At 21.7% G+C, this 26738-nt stretch overlaps 5 protein-coding genes across 5 annotated transcripts; 1 reads left to right on the plus strand and 4 right to left on the minus strand.

The window, feature by feature from the left end:
• Window positions 1-530: 530 nt before the first annotated feature.
• Window positions 531-2744, minus strand: PBANKA_1462600 (conserved Plasmodium protein, unknown function; the record flags this gene model as incomplete). Its single annotated transcript, XM_034568013.1, has 1 exon — window positions 531-2744. One exon carries the CDS (start codon window positions 2742-2744, stop codon window positions 531-533), a length of 2214 nt encoding a protein of 737 aa, XP_034424453.1.
• A 4122-nt stretch (window positions 2745-6866) lies between these two features.
• PBANKA_1462700 (THO complex subunit 2, putative) lies at window positions 6867-13850 on the minus strand (the record flags this gene model as incomplete). Its single annotated transcript, XM_034568014.1, has 4 exons — window positions 6867-6997; window positions 7128-7244; window positions 7368-7432; window positions 7591-13850. 4 exons carry the CDS (start codon window positions 13848-13850, stop codon window positions 6867-6869), a joined length of 6573 nt encoding a protein of 2190 aa, XP_034424454.1.
• Window positions 13851-15219: 1369 nt separating this feature from the next.
• On the minus strand, window positions 15220-16632 carry PBANKA_1462800 (ribosomal RNA small subunit methyltransferase A2, putative; the record flags this gene model as incomplete). The annotated part of the gene is made up of 1 exon (XM_034568015.1): window positions 15220-16632. One exon carries the CDS (start codon window positions 16630-16632, stop codon window positions 15220-15222), a length of 1413 nt encoding a protein of 470 aa, XP_034424455.1.
• Window positions 16633-17462: 830 nt separating this feature from the next.
• On the plus strand, window positions 17463-17978 carry PBANKA_1462900 (rRNA-processing protein FCF2, putative; the record flags this gene model as incomplete). Its single annotated transcript, XM_034568016.1, has 1 exon — window positions 17463-17978. The coding sequence occupies one exon, from the start codon at window positions 17463-17465 to the stop codon at window positions 17976-17978; it is 516 nt and encodes a 171-aa protein (XP_034424456.1).
• A 421-nt stretch (window positions 17979-18399) lies between these two features.
• PBANKA_1463000 (osmiophilic body protein G377) lies at window positions 18400-26220 on the minus strand (the record flags this gene model as incomplete). Its single annotated transcript, XM_034568017.1, has 1 exon — window positions 18400-26220. The coding sequence occupies one exon, from the start codon at window positions 26218-26220 to the stop codon at window positions 18400-18402; it is 7821 nt and encodes a 2606-aa protein (XP_034424457.1).
• Window positions 26221-26738: the final 518 nt, after the last annotated feature.

Consider the following 26738-nt stretch of genomic DNA (forward strand, 5'->3'; position numbering starts at 1 on the left):
TCTAATAATGTTTTAGTTTTTTTAGTGTATTTTGATAAAAATTAAAACTGAAAAATTTATTAAATATGAGTTTTTGTGGCACAAGCCATTTTAAAGAAAAAGATCATCCATGTAAATGAAAGTTGTAAATATAACGAGATATGTATACATGTATTGCATGTATGTATAGGTATAGAGTTCACAAATTAGAGAAAAGTAAATGCTATATATAGAAAATAAATATATTATAACATACGTGTGCATATATATATTTTTTGGCATACGTTTGTAGAGATAAAGTTGTGACTATTCTAAGTCAAACATATTATGATTGCTGTTTTTATATATATTTTTTTTAAATGGTTAAGTTATTCGGATGAAATAAAAAATCCAATTTGTAAATTAAAGTAGGGGTTAAGTTGGCGGGAAAAAATAGCTAGCCAACTACTTAAAAAAAATTGACTAATTGACATATCTAAATATGTAAACTTTCCCCTTAAAAAGATAATAATATAAAAATGGGAAATAATAAAAATATATAATAGCATTGATCATTTCTCAAAGTTTAAAATAGTATCTCCAATGTTATAATTTTTTGCAACCGCTTTGTAAAAATTCGAAACAGTATTATTAATGTTTGAAAATGATATATTTGAATTGTATTGTTTAGACAATGTTGAAAATACAATATCTTGTTTATCATTGTAATAATTAGTTTTTGAAGCAACTAAATTTGAAAAATTATTATTTTTATTATTTAAACATACATAATTGTTTTCATTTTTAATAAAAGGGCTTAATCTAGTATAGTTTCTATCTGATTGTAAAGACGTTAGGCAATTGATTTGGCAATTATTTGCATGATATGGTATAACATTACAATTAATATTATTATATGTATTAATATTTTCGATATCTAAATTAGTATTTATATTATTCATACTATTTATATTGTTATTTATATCAGTATGATTATTTGCATTAATACTATTATTAATATTATCTGTTGTTTCAATTTCATTTATTATTTTATTATTTATGCTTTTATTACTTCTTGATTTTTTATCATTCGTTTCATTTATATTATTATTATTGCTATCATTTGTACTAGTGTTAGAATTTTCTGAACAATTTGTATTTCCATTGTTTGATGATGTATTGTTATTACCGCTCGAATTATCATTTCCTTCAATGTTGTTGTTATTATTTCCATGAGAATTTAAAATACATGTACGAGTATTTCTATTTATTCCATTTGTATTGTTTGATGTTGTTATATTATTTTGATTAATAAAATTAGTAAATATGCTAGAAGAGTTTGCATTTGCACTATTTATTTCATTTTGCTTATTTATAGTATTAATTTTTTGCGCATATAAATTCGAATATTTGGGCTTGATATTGACATCATTTCCAGTAGCGGTAGAAGCAGTTGCAGTGTTAGATGGAGTTGCAGTTCCAGATTTGTTAACAGAATTAGAAGTGGTTTCCATTGTAATATTATTATTTTGATTATTGTAGAATGGTAATATAGAGGAAATGGTGGCTGCATTATTGTTATTGGATATTTCTAGTAAAGATTTTTGTCTTAACAATTTATTACACAATAATTGAGCTGAATAAACAATCTGTGATATTTTATCTATATTTATTTCCGAATTATCTATCGAATAATTTCCTTTGGCCGCTTTTATTAAAGCTTTTTGCATCCAAGATATGTATTTGATAAGTTCAACAATCATATTAACAATTTCATCTTTATTTTTGTAATCATTTGAATTATTAATCGATTTATTAGAACCTGCTACATTATTAGAAACCGAATCATTAGTGTTAATATTATTATCACATAATAATGCAGATCCATTATACGATTCAATATTATTATTATAACAAAAATTTTTTACTATTGAATTGTTATTATTATTATTATTACTATTAAATTTTGTATTATATTGACAACCATGTTCTTTGTTTATAGTATTATTAATAGTAATTGTATTCCCATCATTTATATAATTGGTGATATTTATTTTATCTTGAATATTGTTTGAGTTAACATTATGGCGATTTTCGCTGTTAGGGGTTGCCATATTTTTATTAGTATTTAAGTTTAATCTGGAATTAGTATTATTATAACCATTTGAATAATTTTCAGTGATAGTACTACATGATATACAATTTTTTTTTGATTGTATAGAATCATGATTGGGCTCATTTTTATAATTATTATTTTTTTGTTTTGTATTATTATTAATGTTTGTATTATTTTTGTTTATAAAATGTTTTGGTTTAACTCTGCATGTGTCACATCGTACCTTTCTTAGAAATCCTTCTATAGAGAATTTCGTTGCTTTTCTTTTTTTGTGACAGATTTTGCAAATCATTTCTATTTCATCAGCAACTCTTAATGCTTCTGCTTTAGATGTAGTAACAGCTATAATTGTTGTTTTTAACATGATTAAAGTATCAGATAAATTATTTTGATCCCCTGGAAAAAACGCATGAATTTTTTTTATTTCTCCTTTTAAGTTATATATTTTAAATACATCTCCAAAAAGAATATAGGAATTCTGAGTTGCATAATAATGCTTTGTTTTTACAACTACGGCTCTATAATTTACAAAATAAACATAATCAACTAATTCATTTGGAATAGAAGATGCGGGGTATTTTGAGATGGAATCCTTTTCATCTTTTGAATCCACAGGATTGTCGCATTTATTATTTTTCGATGGAGTTATCTCTGTTTTAGATTTTTTCATTTTGGGTCAAAAGTGAGGGTATATATGAAATGAAAGAAATGATAGAAAAACGAAAATGCAGAAAATACAGAAAAATTCAATGCGCACTATTAATGGAAATGTGTATAGGTGCATAAATATGTATAAGGAATAAAAGACAATTGTACGCATATATGAAGCGAATTAAATGTATAGTTTTATCTGTATATTATTCATTTTTTTTTAATAAAATTTGACGAAAATAAAAAGAAGACATGTTTTTTCTTTTAAAAAATATTTTCTTTACTTAATATACTGTTTAAATGATATATATTATTTGTATTATAATTTATCAAATATATATGCACATATTTTACAATGACAATAATAAGCATGCGTTTTAATTAGTTCTTTGGAGCCGATATATTTTTTTATTAAATTTTATAATAAAAAAATATTAAATAATTAAAATAAATTAGTTATAAATATGTAGCTGCTTAAACACTTTGGAGAAATATATGGTTGTTACATATTTTAGAAGAAGTGTATAGATATGATACCTATGTATGTATGGGCCGACAAATATATGTATGTATACTTTCTTAGTTTAAGAAAAATATAATATTGACAAAAAAATGAAAATTTAAACGTCAAAAAATGTTAGAATGTTAAAATTAATATTAATTAATCATAACCAATTGTTTTAATATATACGTAGGTAATATATCGAAAATTTGCACCATATATTAATATATAAGAATATAGAATTAGAATAATTTAAATATGTGCAGTCATATGAAATAGATATGTTTATGATGTTAAAAATGTATTGGATATGTATTATATGCAATTAATTTGTGTAATAAAAAAAAGTTAAAATATGTAGAGTCATAAAATATGATATTTAAACAGCCATTTCAAAATCCAAGTTACAAAATATGAAAAATACAAACAAATAAATATGAAGGTAAGTCTTTCATATATAAATTAATATATGATAAAAAAAAAATGTCAAAATGAAGTATGTATATGCTAGAATAATGAGGTATAAATAAGTAGACAAATGTGTATATGCATATATACTGTTAACTTAAAAATATATTTCTTAAAAGGCTTAAACCCTATATACACGGGTATACTAACATTTTGTATGTGTTGTAAATATTTAAAAATAAAATATCCTGGATAATTCATTATATCATATAATTAAAAAATCGAGCTATGTACGTGTGCATATATGCATATACAAGTTTAATATATTAAAATAGCATTTTTTTTTATATATATGAAATATGGAAGTATATAATTCAGATATAGTTATAGGAAATTAATATGACCATACGGATATTTTTAATAAATTATATGCGGTAATACATGCTGTTTAATTTATTTAATTTAACAACACCGGAAAATTCTGTTGCAATAGTTGTATATAAAATAAATTTATTTTGCAAGTTTATTAAAATATCTACTAAACATTTATATTACACGTGTAAAATCAAAATAGTAATATATATATATGTACATATATACTTTTTTTTTAATGTTTTATCACACAAACATAAGTATGCATATATATAAGAAGCTTAATATAAAAAATATAATATATTCGTAATAATATGTACATATAAATTTGGAGAAGAAATAAGTTATATAATACTTTTTGACTTGATATTTTCTTCACTTTTATTTATATATTAAATAGTTTTTTTTTTACAACTATTGGTATTATATATATACACAAAAAAATGTGTATTGCTTACTACCGTAATGGAAATATAAATATTTTAAGGGGCAATTAAATTTAGCATTGTTTAATAAATTAAAAAACTGATAAAACATGAATTATACATAAACATATATATACAACATAAATATATACCTGCAAAAATATAGGGATAACCATATGGTTTTTCATACTAGCTTATATAGTGTACTAGTAAAATTACACACACATATATATATATATATGTATACATTTAGCATATATTTCGTATATACATTATATATTGTTTATATGTGGATAAAATTGTTTATTTAAAATTAATATGTTGGCATTATAGCCATATTCTAAAAAATTTACTAAAAGGGTATGTTATTATTATTTTTTTGATAGAAAATATAAAAAAAATATTAAAGTTATTATTATTTCTTAATTTAATATTTTATTTTTTTCTTGAATATATTATTACGATACATTCAGACGATATTTAATTATTTTTGTAGGTTTGTCGATTTTGAAAGGAAAAAAAAGGTATGTGCATGTGTGCATATATAAATATTAAAAAAAATTAATATATTTGGGCTTATTTTTAATTATAAATACACACATATATGTTATTTATATATTAGTAAATTTATTAATTTGTGATAAGAGGATCGATCGAAACTTTATCAAACTTACAACATATATTTCATGACACAATGGACTAATGATAAATATAAATAAATAAATAAAATATTACATGCATGAAGATATATGGTTGCAATATATTTAGTTGTATATTACTCATCTAATATTAATCTCGTATTTTTTTTTTTTTTTATTCGTTATATCTTTTTCGACATGCTGAAAATGTTGTATAGTCAATACATAGAATTATGCACTACATTTTAAAATAAAAAAAAAAATACTATTCACAGATAAAAAATGCATGAAATGAGTAAATGGGCTCATTGGTTTTTTGAAACCATACACCAAGTTGCCACTCCTTTACTGGTTATGTTATTTTTTTTTTTTTTACTTTTAATATAATAAATTTAATTTTGATTTATCTTCGATAATATACTCAAAAAATTCGGAATACCGTTTACAACAAATGGCTTAGTAGCAAAATACAACTCCCCCCCAAAAAAAAATTATTATTTAGTAAAATAGTTAACAATATAAAGCATATTTAATAGCCCTAATATGCGATGAAATAATTATCGAACTTTTTATGTTAATTTAATTTTTTTTTAAATTAATTAAAACATTTTTGCAATTAAAATAAAACAAAGTGCCGTACAGTATTGGGTGTAGATAAATAACACACCAAAAAAAAGTTAAAGGTGCTATGAAATGAAAAAGGTGGGTAATTATAATAGTTCAAAAGCGCAATAGGTATATAATGCATATAGATATATTATATGAATGTCTGTGTGTGTTGATCTCAATAAAGCAAAACAAATTAATTGCCTAAAAACTTTTGTTATTATTATTTTGAATTTAACTATCATGTTTTTTTTTCATATTGAATATAATACCTATGATTGGCAATAATATATAAAGGAAAAGATGAAAAAAATTATATTATATTATATTGCTTGTATCGTTTCCCATTATTCTCCTTCTCTATCTACATTTGCTTATATTTGAAAAGGTCTTGACTTTTTCTTGCGTCATTTAGGTATTTTTGTGTGTGATATGAGTAAGGAATTTATAAAGGCGCTGGCTAGCCAAAAAAAAAAAATAATAATAAAAAATAAAATAAAAATGATATAAATTTTAAAGAAAGCGAAAACATTGGTTAACACATATACTACTAATAAATTGTCTAAATATTAAAAAAAAAAACTAATAACTTAGTAATGAAAATAATACATTGTTAATGGTCATGTAAACATATATATCACACTTTATGTCTTAATACTTTGTGTAGGTATTATTTAAAAGTTAGTTTTGCTATTTATCTATATTGCTAGCTATTTCCTATAAATATTTGAATATACACAATTATAAAGAACATATTTATTTCTATATATATGAGTATATAGAAATATATTGGGATAATGAATGTGATATTGTATTTTCATATGATATATTTATGGGGATATACATATTACTAAAGTGTTTTTAATTTGAAAAAAATTGGTATTAAAATAAAAGGTAAACACATGTGCTAAAAAAAATATTAGTTCAGAATATATGTAGATATTACAACAATATATAATGGAGAGCCTTTTATATAATGCAGAATTGATTTTTATTGGCTTGGCGAGCCTTTTCGAATTTTGTTATAATAATATAACGAGAATTCACATGGTTATTTAAAAAAAAGAAGAATTATTTAATTTTTCAGTTTGTTTTTGTTTTTTTGTCATGAAAAAATATAAAAACTTTGTATTTGTTTCGACACGATACATATATATGTAAAACATAAAACAAAAAAAATTAATTAAACATTAAAAATAGCGATATCTTCTTTTTAACATGTATTTATTTGGCTCTTGAGGCGGGGGAATTTTGTTAAAATTTTCTTTCATAAATGGCTTTGGAGGTAAATTGAGAGCATTTGGCATTACATGATGTATGCCTAGAAAAAAAGTCAAAAATAAAATATAAAAATGAGTGGATATGTAAATGGGGTAGTAAATATGCTACTATTATTAAACTTTTAAAAAAATATAAAGGATAAAATATGAAGAAAGCTAATTTATTATTACTTTGATTGTAAATATTCTTTGCCACTGGCATAAAATGGGAGCCCGAATTTGTATGAGCATGACGAGATGTGTTAAATGGGGTCATAGTTACGTTTGAATCAGATTTTTGTGGCGTTTCTGTATAGTAAGGAAATAAAAATAGACAATAAAATAGTATTGTAGATGTATATACATGGATATTTATTAAATATGCATAAAAATAAACTTTAATATTTGTATAAAACAATTGTGAGTTATTACCATTTATCTTTGGTGGTTTTCCCTTGGGTTCTTGTTCATCTTTTTTTTCTGCACCAGTGAGTTTTCTGTGATAAGAAAAGATAAAAAATTAAAAAGGAAAAAAATTAACAAACTTAGAAAAACAAATAAACAAAATTGAGAAAGAGGGGGATATACACTCATTAGAACTGATAAAAGAAATAAATAATAGTGATATAAAATGGATTTAATTTTAAAAACATACTTATTTTTTTCCATTATTTGTTTTAGGCTATTAATTGATATTAATATATCTTTCCAACCATGTGCTTTTGAAATATTTTGTAAATTTTGCAAATGATTTATTATAGAATCCTTAATTTTTGATGAATATGGAAATGAATTAACTAATCTAAATAAAAAGACAACTATCGATTTATAATTAATCCAAGTTTTTTCATCATTATTGTTATGGTCAAAAAGCAAAGCAATAATATAATTTTCCCATTTATAAATTTTCTGAACAATATCACCATGATTAATAGTAATCTTTGATTCGAAATTTAAAGTGTTACTAAAACATGGATTGTTATTTGATATATTATGAAAATATTTGACATCATCACATAATACATATAAATATGAGAAAAGGTCGTTAAAAAATATTCCGACATTTAGTGATTCTTTTTCTGTGCATGAATTTATAAGAGGAATTAACATTTTTGTTAAAACTTGAACTAATGTGCATAAATTAAAAAGAGGGGTATAGAATTCTACTAATACTTGTATAAATTTAGAACAAAATAATGAATCTTTTTCACTATTTAATATCCTTGGAGCAATTAAACATTTAACAAAAGAAGTGAATGTATTAAAATCGATTTCTTCAGGATCGACCCAATGCTCTATTATATGTGATAATTTTTTTTTAATTTTGTTCGTATGAAGTATATGATATTCATATTCATTTTTTATTTGAGCTTTTCTAAAATTTAATTTTTCTATTTTTTTATGTATCCAATTAAGATCGCCATGTTTTTTATTATCAACGAAATATTTTTCTAACTTATTTATAAGCATATCAAAATTGTCTATTATTTTTTTATACTGTTTATGTGGAACATAAATATCTGATATATGTAATCTCCAATAAATTAAATAGAATTTGATATTTATTCCATTTAAGTTTTCTATGTTTATGTATTTTTCAACAATTGGCATCATAGTATCTATCCATGGATCTGTTTCTTCATCTGTTTCTGATTCATAATCTTGATCGTTATCTTTTTCCTTTTCTGCATCTAGTTCGTTTTGGATATCATTTTGATCAAAGAATGGGAAGGAAAATCTAATTATTTGAAAAGCTTGAGGTATATCAAAAAATTGGAATATAGTGATAATATTTGGAATAATAGATATATAAAGTTTAGGAGTTGAATTTGTTTGTAAAAAGTCAATATATTGTAAAAGAATAGAATTTATTTGGTCAACTATAAATGACAAATTTTTGAGATTAAATGTATTACTATCATATAAATATTCATGTTTCAATTTTGACAAAATACAAAACATTAAATATATAATATTAGGATTTAATAATACTTTGGATGCATAAGAAATACATTCTGATTTTAATTTTTCATTTTCAATTTGATTTTTTTCTATATAATCATATTCTGTATTATTAATATTCATATCTAAATCATTTTCAATAATCATGACTTCTTTTTTTAGATTTCGAAACCCCCCTTGTGCATCTAATTGATCTTCATTTAATGCTTGTACTTCTACATATGTACTAGTTCCACCATATATTTCGATAAGTTTTTGAATATACTCTAAATCGAATATATATCCACTCATTAAATCAGGATATTTTTTATTATGTGCTTTTAATATTATCATTTTATTTGTATCATCATTTTTTATATTCATATTAGAATCATTTATTTGCATATCTTGATCAATGTTTTGAGTATTTGGTGAAAAACGTCGTAAAAATAACTCATCTGATGTATGCATTTCTGAAAATATTCTTTTTAATGTTGAAATAAGTATTGGATAAAATTCAACAGGTGGATGTTTTGACATAAATATTGCACTAAATAATGAAAGATTTATTAATTTTTTGGGTCTAAAAACATTATCAGCACAAAATTCTGAACTGTTCATATTATTTTGTTTATTTAAATTAAAAGTATTAACATTTAATAATTGTTGTTTTTCTATAATTTTATATAAAAAAATATCACTTGAAAATATATGAATATGCTTAATAGATTCAGTTAAAGTTATAATCATATTATTATCAAATAATTCACATTGTTGTATAATGACTTCAGCACCAATAAATGGATTTCTATTTATTATAAAATTAAATTCTGATAGCATATTTTGGACTTTAACATTTTGTCTATCTTTTAATATATCTGCTGTTGCTCTTTTAATAATTTTTCTTATTTTTGTTTTAATTAATTCGAAATTAAATAAGGAGAAAAAATATATTGAGTTAATTGGAAGGGTTGCAAAATGTGGATTTATGTTATTATTTTGTTTTTCTAATAAAGTATTATCTGTTTTGTTTTCACTATTTTTACAGTTTTCATCAAAAAAATCATTAGGTATAAGAATTTGATTTTTATATTTAATAATATCTTTTTTTTGTTTTTCTATTAAATTATAAAAATTGAAATACACTTTATATCTTGTAGAAACAGGTATTAATTTTAATATATTCCATAAATGGGTATTAATTAGATTTTCATTTATTTCTTCGCAATTGTTATTTAATGATAAAAAAAAGAAATTTAAAAATGAATAAAATTTTGGATGGAATTTGTCTATTTGTTCAGCTTGAGTTTCATTATTACTATTTTTTTTTGTCATAATTTCGACATATTTTAATAAAATTTTTAACACATTTTGTTGAAGTTCATCATATATATATGTAAAATATCCTAAATATTTTAAGAAAGGTAAGAATATATCGAAAAATTCATCCATAGTTTGTATTTCTTTTAGATATGTTTGTTCATTGTTATTGTATATGGCATCTTTCGGTTTTAAATCGGAGTTGGAAGGTGTATGAAATGTGTTTTGTTTTTCTTCAGAAATGTTTGATAAAAAGAAAAACTTTTGTAATGGAAAATGCTTATTCTTTAAATTTTTTTTTTTTTTTTTTTTTATCGAAATAGATATATGATTTTTGTCTATAAATATGTTTTTGTTATTTATATTATTTTTTTCTTGATTTTTTAATACAAATAATTTATAATTATATTTATATAATTTGATTAACTGTTTTACTTTTTTTTTATTTATTTTGATACTTTTTTCATTTTTAAATAAATTTTTAAGATGCTTTTTATTTTGATTAATAGTTTTAATAGAATTGTATCCAACAAGGTTAGATGAATTTATGTTTAATTTGCAAAAGAAACATGCTTCATTTTTTATTGGCTTTTTTTTTTTAATATCATAAAAATTATTTATCAAAGGGGTTAAAAGATAATTAAGAAGTTGGGCCAAAGATTTAGTAACAAAATAGTTCATAAATGGATTTGAATTAAAACTAGTTAAATGATTAATTATAATTGTAGCATAACTCCAAGCATTTAAATCTATTAATGTTGATAAAAATAAAAATTTTTGATTTATCATAAAAAATAAACGACTTAAAACAAGAAAATAATGATCTTCTTCTAGAAATAAATAGTTGTGTGCATTATTATAAGCTAAATATTTTGAATTTTTAGATTCATTTCTTATTTTAATTTCCCTTTCTATATACATTTTTATAAAATTTTCTCCATTATTTTGTGTGTTATTAGTTAAGGAATCATATAAATAATATTTTATTGCATCTTTATTTTGTGATTCTAAAATGTTTTGGCATTTTTTTTTTAAATCTGGATTGTTAATGTTCAAACTGTAGTTAACTACTATATCATGTATAGAAAGAGGATCATCTGTATTTTCTAATAATTTATTTAAACTTTTTGAATTATTATTATAAATATCATCAATATTGGAATTATTGGTTCTAGACAATTCTGGTGAATTATTTTTTATATCATTTTCTGAATTTTCATTATTTGTTTGTAATGTATTTGAAGTTTTGTTTTCCAAATTAGTTAATTTTGATTTTTCGAAATTTTGATTTTTTTTTTCAAAATAACCAGATTTAAGAGTTTCAAAAATGTCATACATTTTATTGATATCATATGGAATATAATAATGGAAAAGTGAAATAATTTTATCTGAAAATGTATTATCATAATCATCATAATATTTTTTGTACAATTCATTAAATGTATGTTTTAATAAAATATCATTAGGTAATAAATTATTGTAAAATATATTTAAATTTAAGAGATCATTTAAAATTAAAATAGAACACATTTTGAAATAATTGTAACTAAAAAATTTATTAGTATTTAATAAAAATTCAGGAAGATGATATTTATTTTCATTTTCCTCAATTTCATTTTTGTTATATATAATTTTTAATTTGTCTAATTTTTCTAAATTTTTTTCTTGAATATAATTATTTTTTATTTTCAATTCAAGTATTATTACATCGGTTATACTTTCTTTTGAATATAAATAAAATAAAGGAAGAAGTTGTTTTTCGCTATTTATATTTTGTTCATAATAAAACAATAATATTGATATTATTCTACGTGGACATAAATTATGTAATCCCGCAATTTTAAAAATTATTTTTTTCAAATTTATTATATCATTACAATAATAGCAATTTAAATGTTTTTTCCATTTTCTTTTCAATGATGAACAATTAATTTTTTGTTGATTTTTTTCAAATTCATTGTATTGTCTAGCAGGTTCGTAAGTGTGTTCTTTGACACTTCCCAACGTTTCATGTTTTAATTTTTTTTTTTTTTTTAAATTGTTATTATCATTATTACTATTGTCATTATTGTATGATAATAACGATAATGATGAATCTGAGATATTCTCAAAATCTGAAGAAATCAAAAATTCATGAGAAAAATTTGTTTGATAATTTCCATTTTGATCATCTTTGTTATGTGTTGTTTGCTCATTTTTTTTTTTTTTTTTTCTTTTAAGGATATATTTCGAGTAAAATTTTGAAGAAAGTTTACTATTTTGATTTGATCTATCAATAGGGGAATTTAAATTGTTTGCAAAAAATTGATCTAACAAAAAAATTATTTTAGAATAACCATTGATATTTTCTCTGATTAAATTATAAATTGATATACTATACATATTTTTTGTTTTCAATTTGGTAATAAGCTTATTTAGTTCTTTTGGAAATATATTTATTTTATCAAAATTTTTACATTCTATATATGTAGTTGCATCTTTATAAGAAATTATTTTTTTTTTTTCTAACATTACAATACATTGAAATATAATATCTTTATAATTTGTGTAAAGATCATTTTGTTTTTCTCTTAAATAATGTACAATTTCAAATATGTATTGAAAGCTATTTAATATAACTATTTTAAATGGCAAAATTAAATAAGTATTATCTAAATTAGTATTATATTTTTCATCATGCATGTTATTAGTATCTGTATTTATTTTGAAAAATGGAAAATTAAATTTCATGGAATGTTCATGATGTAAAGGTGCTAAATCGTTGGAAATATAATTAATTCCTGATTCGATTGTTATTATTCCTTTTACTATACATAAAAAAAAATCAAAATAAAATAATGAGAACTGTTCTACAAAACTAGTAAAATAGAAATTAATAATAGTTTTGAAGTTTTTTTGTAAATTACAACAAAATCCTTGTTCTTGGATTTTATTTTGATTTCTTTTGTAACACTCTAAATATACGTATTTATAAACATTTTGATAATTTTTATTTTTAATTTCTTGTGTTAATTTTGTAAATATATCTTTTAAAATACAATCTTTTTTAATAGGAATATTGAAAAATAAATCTGTTGAATCCAAAAATTTTATATCCTCATCAACTTTTATAAATGTATTTAAATTATTTATTGTTTCATTTTTATGTTCATTAAATTCTATTGTATCAGATATATGTATATCTTTTATTTTACCTGAATTCATATTTTGTCTTTTTAATGGATTTTGAATTTGCTCTTCTTTGTTGTTATCTTCTGCTATATTTTCTCCCTCATTTTTTTTTTCATAATTTTCATTATGGTTGTCATTTCGTTTTCTTTTTTTATCCGAGCTTTCATTTGTAATATGAACTTGTGTTTGTTTTTCAGAATTTAAATTGTCCTGATTTTTATTTTCCTCATTTATTTCATTTTTTTGATATTTCTGGTTTATTTGGCTACATGGGCAATAGTTATCATTCTGGTATTTTGAGCAAAAACAAGATTTTTCACAACTTTTATGCAAAGATGTTTTATATTTTACTTGTTTTAAAATAGATACTAATTTATCTTCATATTTTTGTTTTATTATATTTAAATTTGTTTCAATATCTTTCCCTTCGAACTCATCGAAAAGCCGTACTCTATAATTGTGGAGTACATTTGAAATATCCATTTAATGTGAATAATGAATATATAGGAAAATTTGAAGGTATAAATAAAATTGATATTTTTAATTTTTCTATACAAAATTATAAAAAAGAAAACCCAAAAAAAATATTTAAATGAAGCAAAATGTCATTGAGCATTTTAAATTATCTACTGTAGGTTTATTTATTCATTATATATATTATTATATGTAAAATATGTTCATAAATATTATTTGAAACATTTATCCAATAAATATAAAATTTTGTAAAAAAAAATTATTGTTTAAATTAAAAAGTTTGATTGATAATATAATTTCTGCTTATACACTATTAATATTATTTTTTGTTTTACTTTTAACAAATTTATTAAAATAAAAAAATATATGTATTATAACGTATATATATTAACACAAATAATGATAACCACAAAATGTATATGGGCATATCGTGTTTGCATTATATTTTGTAAAAAAAAAAATAATTTGCATACATGTATTATAATTTTTTATAGATTATTGTAAAGCCGTATTTTATTTATGTGCGCGTATAAATATAGTTAAGGAAAATTGAAAATAAATATACAGGGAAAAATAAACCAAAACAAAAAAAAAAGGTGAATTTTCCTGATAATGTTATTTTTTATAAGTATATAATTAATAGGTATATATATTTATTTCATCCTCATTAAATTAAAAATTTCAGGATTGTGTTAAACATATGGATTGTATTTATACTATAATCGTGTTCGTAATTTTGAATTTGCAACAAACTATTGATAATTGGAAATAAATTGTGTGTGACTTTATGTGATATAAAATATATTTTTTTTTATAGTTCCAAAGTTTGTATTGTTCTGCTATATTTTACAATGCAGATTATTTCATTGTATAATTTGAATAAAAAATTGTTTAAATTAAATCAAAATATAAATATTTTTTTATGATAAATTTTCAAGGAGCAATATGTATATATGTTTATATCAAATAAGATAGTATATTTGAAAAATATGTTTCATTAATTTATGTGTATTAGAATGAGCGCAAACTTATTTGTGTTTACAAATCTGGTGTATATATTCAGCATATATAATTGCCATTGGGTTTAATCAGGCAATTTGTTATATAGAGAAAAAAAAAGACTGTTAAATATTTTTTTTTCTCATTTTTTATACTTAAAAAAAAGGAAGTTGTGAAAATGCCATACCTTCTTCGAAAGTAGGCAGTGTATATGGTCAAGAACAACGGGAAAACACTGAAAAATACGCAAAAAAATGGCAAAAAGTGACAAAAAACAAATGAGCAGTTTTATTAGATATATTATAATAACATAGTATGCGCAGTGTGTGCAACAAATAAACCGTTTTTGTTTGTGGCATTTGGTTTCCTATTGATTTGATTATTCCCCATGCTTTGTTTTTCTCCATACCTTTGTCTGAACATTTGGATCAAAGGGATAATCATGTAATGGGAATAAGATGTTGGTAAGTTCAACAAATTGTTCAGGATATAGTTGTTGTGGACGTAAATCAGAAAATGCCATTGGTAGATTTTGAATATTGTACATATTTAATAGTCCTTTTAAGCTGGATTTTAATTTTTTTCTTCTTTGCTGAAAAGCGTGTTTTAATACTTGTTTTAAAAATAATAAATTACAATTAAAATTATGCTTCTTGAAAATAATTTTCATAACTGCAGCTTCAACTTTTGGAATAGGATAAAATGCATTACTTGGAATTTTAAATAATAAATATGGATGAGTATACAAACTAAACAATATACTTAAAATAGAATAATCTTTGTCATTTTGTTTTGCTACAATCCTTTGTCCAACTTCATATTGTATAGTTACAACTGCTTGCTCTATATATTTATAAAAATCTAATAAACAAAATAATATTTGTGATGTTATATAAAAAGGTAAATTTCCAATAACTGATAATTTTGTATTTTTATTTATTGATAGTTCTTTATAATTTATTTGTAAAACATCATCATGTATAAAATCAAATCCTGGCATAGTTCGACTTATAATTGTCAAAGCACGACTATCTATTTCAATAGCTGTCATATTTTTATATTTTTTAAATAAATGTTTACTTAATTGTCCTAGCCCACATCCTAATTCAATTATTCCTTTTCCTTCGTTTTTAAGACTTTCCATATTTTTAGAATTACAATTATTTTCATTTATTTTTAGTTTATTTTTTTCGTCTGTTTCATCTTGGATTTTGTCTTTTTTTGATTTCAATAAATTTTTTTTTTTTTTTTTTTCTTTCATGAGAACAAATTGGCTAGAATCCAGTTCTATTGCCTGTATCATTTTTTTTATAATATTTTCATCTTTTAAATAATTTTGTCCTAAACTTCTTTTTGGTTTGAATTCTCGAGATGGTAATAAAGTTTTAAGGTTTTGTTCATCGTCTTCATTTTTTTGTTTAGTTGGAAAAATTTGTATTCCTTCTAAATCTCTACTAAGAAATTTATTATTTAATATATAATTTTTACCTGACTGTTCAGAATTTTTATATACCAATTCCGAGTTTTTATTTGGCGTATTTAATAATAAAAATTGATTTTTTTTTATAAAATATATATTTGTTTTGTTATTATTTATGTTTATTTTGTTGGATATAGGTACATTGATTTTTTCTTTTTTTGTTTTGTCATTTTTTTTAACATGCGTTCTTATGTAATAAAAACGGTGATGTCTTTCGTTTCGTTTTTCATGTTTCACTGATTTTACAAAATATATTTTTGTTATTACAAAACAAGCAAATACAAATATTAATTTCTTCAGAAACCTATTCATGCATATTTATGTGGCATTGAAAAGAAATAACAATGGGCATGTATATATACTGATGTGTCAACAAAGTTTATATAGTATGTATATATTTTTTATGATTAAAAAAGTAATATAAAAACTTTAAACTTTGTATGTATATATTCACATTGTTGAAGTCATGCTAAAACTTTTCACAATTCAAAATTTTCCGAGAAAAAAAAAATATCTTTTACAGTTTTATCAACACTTTAAAAATATGCATTTAGCAAAATTGACGAATTGGAATTATTATATTTGCCATATTAATATGCAATTATTTTATTATTTCTGTTTTATTATTTAATTTTTTTTGCATACCGCTGTTTATATAGTATACTAATTTTATTGGGGTGGTATTTTTCGGTTTTGCTTATATTTTTTTGAATTATATGTATTTATATTTTTTAATTTTAATATTCGGTTTTTTATTCCTATATTTTTTTTAAATTTTATTACTCTATTTTTTTAAATTTTATTCCTCTGTTTTTTTGCATTATTTTATTTTATTTATTTTGTTTTTTTCATTTTTTAATTATAAAAAAATGGCCCATAGAAAACGAAGATAGCTGAAATGCTTAGTGTAGTCTATTGTCATTTCATATTTACCATTCTTTGATTCTTCAATTTTTGTAGTTTAACTAAATAAGAGAAAATTTGAGTGATAGGATAATAAATAACATCCCACAATTTCGTAAATTGATTAATGCATGGATTGAAAAGTCCGATTTATATTTGTTATAAGAGTGGAGAAAATCAATTTAAAAAAAGCAAAACAAGCAAAAATAATAATATAATATAAACAAACCAATAATCGAATGGGAAGTATAAAGAACAAATTTAATATCTTAGAAACGGTAAAGGCAGAGCCTATATCCGTTCTTGATTATGTAAATGATACGATAAAAAATAAGAAAGAAGAAAAACAGGCAAAAAAAAACTTATTAAGTGAATGGGGACATATGAAAAAAGCCGATAAAACTGATGAACTAAAACTACAATGGAAATTAATTCAACATGAAAATTTATTTGCAAAAAATGAATATAACAAAATAAAAAAAGATGAAAAGATGCCAGACTTTTTTCAAGTTGCTACATTAATAAATGGAGATGATAAAATAAAAGTTGGAGCTGGGAAAGAATCCCAATCATTACATACATCAAATAGAAGGAAAAGAAAATGTTTATCTGCTTTACAATTATTTGAAAAAAATACAGAAATGAAAAAATGGTGTGTTAAAAAATATACCAAGTTACAAACAGAAAAAAATATTGGAGGAAAATCTTTTGTTCGAAAACAAAAAAGAGAATTAATGAAGCTTAAAAGATCGTAAATTCAGAAAGAATAATAAAGAAGCATATCAAAAATTTTGATAAAACAACTTAAATCACATAAAACCAAATGAAACAAATAATAAAAAAATATGTTTCCTTTTCATTTTTTTTTTCCATTTTTTTTGTTTACAATAAAATGAATTAATGTGTTTATCTTAAATGCTCAGACCTCGTCAATCTATTGATATTATGGAATTGTTTTTTTGTTTCAATGTTTTTGTAAAAACATAATAAAAAAAAAGTAGAACAACGAATCAAAAAAATATAATAGAGCAATGAATATAATTAAAAAAAATGAAAAATATATGAATATACAGATAGATGATTTGATGTTTATTTTTAGATCAAAGCAAAATAAATAAAAAATTTCTTGAAATATCTATATTGTATATTATTGATTAAAATTGATAAATCTGATTATTAAACTGAGTATATATCTAAACCAAGTGCCTTAAAGGTGTCAACAAATATATTTATGATAGTATCTGTTTGTGTATAAGGAATATAATAAGAACTATAAATAGAATTGATAATATTAACATGTTTGTCTATAAAAATATATAGTTCTGATAAGGTTGGTAAATATGCTTTAAACTTGTCCATATTTTGAATAAATTGATATAAATATTTAAATGATATATTATTATTTAACAAAAATTCAGAAATATAATTATTTAAATATAATTTAATATTTTTAACTTTTTGTTTTCCTCCTAATCCAATCATAATACCACGTTTTTCATTTTTCTCTTCTTCACTTTCATCTGGCTTTTTAATAACACTTTCGTCAATATCTTCATCATATTCATCATAATCGTCCTCAGTTGCATATTCTTTTGGATCAAATATTAATTCTTCAGGTTTGAATTCATCTAAAATTTCAAAATCATATAGATCATCATTTGCATTATACATAAAATTAATTATAGAACCTATTGTATGAGCATATGTACCAGTATTTTGGTGTTGTTGTTCATTAGTTTTTGTTTTATTAGCTTTTGCATATAAAGAATATAAACTATTTATTATATGATCGATATTTATGTTAATATGGCGATGCGTCATTTTAGTTAAATATGATGAAGGCATTGTTGAAAGGGCTTTTTTAATAACAAATTTCGTAATTTCAAGAACAAAATATTTAATTTTGAATATTTGTATACTTAATTTATTTTTTTCAATATTGTGATTAATTGGTAATAACTTATTAATAAAATAGTAAAATATATCATCATTATCTGATATATATTTATTATATACAAAATTATTTTTATTTTCTTCTAAGGTTTCTATAAATGGAGTTTGCATTAAATTAACAACTTTCTGTTCTATACTGATTTCATTTTTTGTATAATTTCCAAAACGAAGGCAACTATCATTTTTGTTATAATAATATATATCTATTAAACATTTAGTTAATTCATCTATATATTTTATGTAACGATTATATCTATAATCGAGTTGCATAGTCATATAATCTGCGTCAACATTTTGAACTAGCACACTTGGAAATAAAATAAAATCAATAATTTTTTTTATGGGTATATATACTAAACCTTGAATTGAATATGATAAGTTTAAATGTTTAAAACGTTTATATATATATTCATATATATCTTTTTCTATTTCTTGATTTCCTGATTTATCTAATCTATCTTTAAATACATGCATTTTTGGCATTAAAAATTTTAGTTTTTTCATAATATTAGTAAATCTATCATTTACTTGTTTAATTGTTAAATGTTCTTTAAAAAGTTCTTCGGTTAATAATCCAAAAGACTTTTCATCAATTATATCTTCTAGGTTTAATTCATTTTTATATATAATTTTTTTATTTGTATTATCATATTCTGCTTTTTTCATAAATAATAAATTTGGGGATTGAGTGAATTCTGGGTTTTTTTGAATAAACTCATCAAAATTATCATAATATAAATTATTATTACTAGAAAGTTTGTAATTAATTTTGAATAATGTTTCTAATTTAATATATTCATCTGAATGATATACCCCTGGTCCTTTTTCTAAATGATGATTTACAAAACCAAGAGCATCCGATATAATTGTAGTAACAACTTCAGGGAAATCTGTTTGGAAAAAGTTGATTGCAGATCGTTTGTCTTGTTCAGGTAAAGACATCAGAAATTCGTTATATATTTTTAATGCATCTAATTTGAATACCTTATCATTTTTAATCATACTAGTAGGAATAAATGGTTCTAAATGTTCTTTATTATTTTTACAGTAAAGAGTATATACAATTTTGTTAATAACACTATGGAATAGATTCATTAAGTTAATATCAATACCATCTATTACATCTTCAATTTTGGGTTCTAAATATGAAACTACTATAAAAGATAATCGAGCCATTAATGAGTAAGCAAGTTTTCCTATCATTTTTTTAGTATCATTATCAAATATATTAGATGTAAAGAATTTTTCTACTACATTAATTACATTAGAATATGTAAATAAGTCTTTATTTTTTGGATGAAAAAATAATCTAAATAAAACCATTATTGGTTGTATATTGTTAGTTTTAGTTGTGCTCATATACTTATTAAAATTATAATTTATTTTATCGTCATCTATATTTGGTATAAGATCTGCAAAATTAAAATGAGGATGCTCTTTTAGGCATTTTATATCTGCATTATTTATATGATCTTTATGTAATTTCCGTACTTCTGAATTTATTGAAAATAGAAAAAAAGATAACAATCGATTGAAATCACTGACATGATCATCATTTTTATTAAAAAGAAATGTTTCGGTTTCTTTTTTATTATATTCATAATAGGATAAAAAATTTCCGTGAATGTTATGTGTATTTATTATATTTGGAATAAAGTATTTTAAAAAGGCATCGAGACTATTCTTAATTGAGCTTAATAATTGAGTATTAAATTCAGGGTTTTTATTTTTAAAAAGTTCATACATTTTTCCATTTCCATCTAAACTGTGATTTATACTTTCTAAAAATTCAAATAGTTTAGGATTATATTTTAATTGTGTATTATTTTCTTTTGGTTTTAAAAATCTTAATATGAAATCTTTTACATAATTAGACAAAACTAAACCCTTTTTATGATCCATTTTCAATAAATTTAAATACGAAATAATAGTTGATTTATTATCATTTCTTTTTACATTTGTCATTAGAACTTTAATATCGAATGCTTCTAATATAGAAACAAAAAAAAAGGCTAACTTATCAGGATTGATAAAATGCAAATTAGATTTATTTAATATTCGTTCACATAATAATATAATTTCTTTTATTCTTAAAATATTTGGTTTTTCTTTTAAATATTTAATAATTTCTAATAAGGCATTATAACTTAGACCATTTTTCTTTAAAAGTTCATTAATTGTGTTTTCTACAAGATTATGAATGTTATTATCTATTCCTTGAAAAATATCTGAATAATGTGAAAAGAAATTTTTTAAACTTCCTTCTATTAAATTAGTATTATTATTTGTTTCATCCATATTTTTTATTATTTTTAATTTATCTAATTCATCTTTATCAAATATATATGGATTGTTATCATTTTTTTCAATAATTGTATACATTTTGGATTTAACAAAGGTTTTAAATTCACTTAACTGGTTATTACGCAATAAATTATATTTTAAAGTTTTACCTAATATATATATATCTTTTAAAGGTTTTAAAGGGAATGGATACATTGTTTCTTCTTTTATTACACTTAAATATTTATCTTTATCATATACATCTTCTATAACATTATTTATATATTGTAGCATAGAGAATGGTTTTATATGTTTTCCATATTTATCAACAGTTACAACTTTTCCATCTATTACAGCGGTTCTTATTTGTTCGTTTCTGAAACTGAAATAGTATATTTTATCTGATACTTCATGATAAAATTTTAACGAAGCTCTATATCGTAATATTCTTTCTGATGCGTGTTTATAATAGCTATTATATGCACTCATTTTTTCATAAACAATATTAATATTATTGGCTATATCTTTTAATTGTGTATAACTATTTAATAAATCTTTATATCGACGTGCATTTTCTGGATCTTCATTTTTTATCTCATTTAAAAAATATTCTGGCTTAGTTATTATGTAACTAATATCTGGTATATACACATTTGCTTTTAACGTGTTTAATATATTTTCAATATGAATAATGTTTCGTTCTAAATAGGAAATTTCATTGGATTGTGTTGAAGCAATATTTGTTTTTTTACCACTTTCAGGTAATATATTTGGTATGTTTTTTTTTTTTTTTGCATCAATGTAATTTTTTAAATTAGAATGGAATATATATAATCTTTCAACAAATATATTTAATCCCTTTCTGTAAATTTGATAATATTTTTCATTTATTATTTTTTTTTTATTTTGATTTTCTAAATATTTAAACGAAAATATTGCATTTTTCGGAACACGTCTTATATAACCTTTAACAATTTTAATAAATTTTTGATATATTTGATTATCTATTTCTAAATTAATAATTAAATCTTCCATAAATTTTTCAAAAGTAGTATTTGTTCGAATAATTGGTTCCAATGGAAATTTTTTCAAATAATTAATAGTATGTGGTGGATTGCGAGCACTATCACTTGTTATATAATTAACTTCATTTAATATAATTTCTCTTTTAATTTTTAATTTGTCTATATTTGTTTTTAATATTTTAATTTGATTTTCTAATTTTGTTAATTGTGTCTTTTGTAATACAAGATTTTCAATGTTTGATTCTTTTGTGTTTAATTGACTTTGATATAGTTTTTCTAATACTGATACTTGTACTTTTTTATCATTATAGTTATCTGTTAATATTTCTAAATCAATTTTGAGTTCTATATGTTGATTTTCTATATCGTATAATTCATTAAATAAGTCTAAGATAGTGTCTTGTATTATTTTATACACCATTCTTAAATGAGTAAATTGATCTACAATTATTTCTTTGTTTAATACTTCATTTTTATAACTTTTTTCAATATCATATTTAAATAATCGAAGTTTTTTTTCGATTTCATGTATAGTATTTATTTTTTTTACGACAATATCATGTTGAGTAGAAAGGGAATTAAATTGGTCTTTAAAATCGTTAATTTTTTTTATATTTTGTTTGATATTTTCTTTAACATTAGTTATTCCTTTATTTATTGTTTCTTTTTTTGCTGTAAAATTTTTACTGTCAAAATTTGGTATATTTTGTAAATCTGCTTCTAAATTTGCAAGCTTAATATTTAGAGATTCATTTTCTTTGGATAGTTCACTAACATTTATATTTATTTCATTGATTTGTTTGAATATATATACTTTATCAATCTGTAATTCTGTATATACCGTGTTATACAACACTTTAATAGCACCATTAATATGATTTATAACATACTTTTTAATTTTTTGTAATTCTTTATTAATAGTTCTTTGCTTTTTTTTGTAATGTTTATTTAACATATTTCTATATGACTTATCTAGATGTTTCGATATTTTTCGTCGATCTTCTGCATATTTAGTTTTATACAAATTCTTTTTTTCTGTATAAATATTTGTAAATTTTGGAATATATACGTTTTGATCATAGCTAGCTGCAAGATCTTGTGCTAATCTTATTGCATTTTTTAGAGTTATTCTAAATTCTCGCATCATTTTCAGATAATGCTTACTCAAACTTTTTCTAAAATTTCCATAAAATTTTTTATCACATAAATTCATAAGTTCTTTTTTATAAGCATTAAATTTTGTTACCATAAGATCTTCTATACACATATAATATTTTCCATCAGGGTTTTTTTTTGTTATTGTATTTAAATAAGATTCTACATCCTTTTTATAACTATTTAGATTATCTGATTTAGTAATATTTTTTTGATTTTTGATTTTTTTTAATAATGTATTAAAACTTTTATCAAGGGAACGAAAAACATCAGCTTTTAATTCATCATATTTAGGTGCTGTAGTATCGTTTAATGTGTAAACAATTTGTTGAAATTGTTGTTCTGATTTTGATGCAAATCCATATCCTGCCTTAACAATTCTACCATATACTTCATCTGGGTCGTCTGTTAATGTTTTAAGTGCTAATTCATAATACATTTTATCATATCTTTTACTTTTATCTACTGTTGATCTAATATTTTCTTTTCCTAAAGCTATTAGTCGGTCCCTTTCAATTATTGTTTCATCTTCTAAGCCATTTTCATATTCCCTGTCAATTTGTTCATCTTGTAATATTTCTTTTTGTGGTTCTTCTTTTTCTAATTTTTGTGTTTCTAATTCATGTTTTTTATCAATTTCTTCTATTTCTTTTTTAATAAATTGTTCTTTTTTTTGTTTTTCTTGATTTCTTTCAAGTACATATTTTTTTCGTTCCTCTATTAATTCATTTTCAACTGTTATTTTTAATTCTTTTAAATATTTATTGTTTTCATCTGGCGTGTCATTATCTTCTGACATTTCATGACTATCAATTTCATCAATATCAGAATCATAAAGATCGTCAGATAGAACTCTACGATTATGTCTATTTGCATCTTTTAAGCTTATAAATATTGGTAATGTTTCTTTTGCATCTTGTGTTTCTTTTACTATGTTTGATTCTGGGGGTGCAATTTGTAAAAGCTTTATTAATTCGTTTATAAATTGATCTAGATTTCCTATTTGTTTATTTTCTTTATGCTTTTCTATAATATCTTTAATACTTTTATTTCTACTTAAATACTCCATTATATTCACATAAGAATTATAAAATAGTATTACACCATATTTAAATGATAATAAATCATGTGTGGTTTTAAATTTTGAATAAATTTGTTCAGCCCATGGTATTGTTTGTAGTATTTGTTCGTGGCTTTTACCCTTTTTACCTTTATTCGTACTATTACTATGTCTATAAAAATGCTTGAAAAAATTATTGTATATATTTTCTATATTTGCTAATAGGTCATTATTTTCTAAAAACAAAAGACTATCATAATCAATTGAAGTAGGATAATTTGGCATTGGGAATATATTTACTTTTTGTGCAAAATATATGAATATTGTTGAAATAATTCTAGGCGATATATCTATTTCAGAGATATTTACTAAATCAGCTGCATATTTAATAATATCATTTTCATTATAATTTAATATTCGATTTGTTGAAAATATGTGTGATATTAATTTTATATCTAAAACCATTAAATTTTGTTCATCTAAAAAATTTATAATTGCATTTTCTACTAATTTGATTGTTAATCTACTTTTTGATGTTGCTACGTATTTTATTATTCTTTCTATATTTTCGAAAGATCCATTCATATTATCATTCGAATCATTTGTTAAATGAAAAAAATCATTTAACAATGCATCTATAGAAAACTCTTTTGGGCTATATGTATAATCACTAAAATTTAATCCAGAAAATAATATATATGTTTTTAAAGAATTGTGAATATTAATATATGCTTCTTTTATAAATAATTTAATATCTTTAACTGAAACGTTATTTATTGTATAATATTTATTATATTCATCTTCATGAAATAAAATGTGTATGGCATTTAAAAAGGTATAGAAATCCGATATTTCAATATTATGTGTTGGTGTTTTTTCATCTTGTTCATTATATTCATATATATTATCTTTATTAAATATTTCAAATTCAGTTTTAATATTTTCACAAATTTCTTTATTTTTTCTAAATTCTACAAGTTCTCCTATTAAATAGTTAGTGCACCCTTCTGTTTCAAATATATTCACAATTGCATTTGATCCATTCTGGTCTATTAGAACTTGATTATTTTTTGGAATTTCAAACTCATCGCTTGTTCCTGCTTGTTCCTTGATGTCATTTATGTTAGGTACAAACATGCCTGTTTCATTATCTGGAACAAAACTGTTTATATCGACAGTATCATCATCTTCTTCAACTTCATCGTCAACTGTATTCTTTATATTATTATGAGTGCATTCATATGTATCATCTGGGTCTATTGGGAAAACTGGTTTGGGTTTTTTATTAATTACTGGATAAATATCAACATTATTATGTATATAATATATTCTATTTTTATATTTATATACTAAATATGGTGGAATTAATTGAATATTTTCTTCTAGTTTATCTGGTATATAACTAGGTATTACTTTTATTTCTTTAAGATATTTTATTATATTATCAAAATTATATGCTTTCTGGCATTTTGCAAAACCAGAGCAAATACAAAAAAGAAAAGTATACAACAGTATTTTCATTTTGCCAACATTCTTTTTGGGATTGGCTTCGAAGTTTCAAACAATGTATTTTCGTTCATATATTGTTTTATTTGAAATATTCATGAGTTTATGAATAAACTTAAAATAATTATCATGCTTAAATGTAGATGTTAAATTTAACAAAATAATAAAGCACGAAATAAAGACCTTATGATGGCGGCAAACACAATGTAATGAAAAAAAAATTTTATTGGTGATGAAAAAATTACTTTTTTATCGGGTAAGCAACTACTATATTTATGAGTTATGTAGACTTAGCAAATGCAGGAATGAGTATAAGTGTGTGCAAAAGTAATTATATAACTAAATGAATATATAAATGTATTGATATATATATATATATATATATATATATATATATATATATAACGCGTGCATTAATATGTAACATGTATGTATATTTGATCCATGTATTAAAGAAACATACAAAAAAACGATTAAAAAGGCGTCTTATACATTATCATAAGTGTAAATTTGTCTGCACATATTGCTTGTTG

This window comes from Plasmodium berghei (genome assembly GCF_900002375.2).
Source record: "Plasmodium berghei ANKA genome assembly, chromosome: 14".
NCBI classification, from domain to species: Eukaryota; Apicomplexa; class Aconoidasida; order Haemosporida; family Plasmodiidae; genus Plasmodium; species Plasmodium berghei.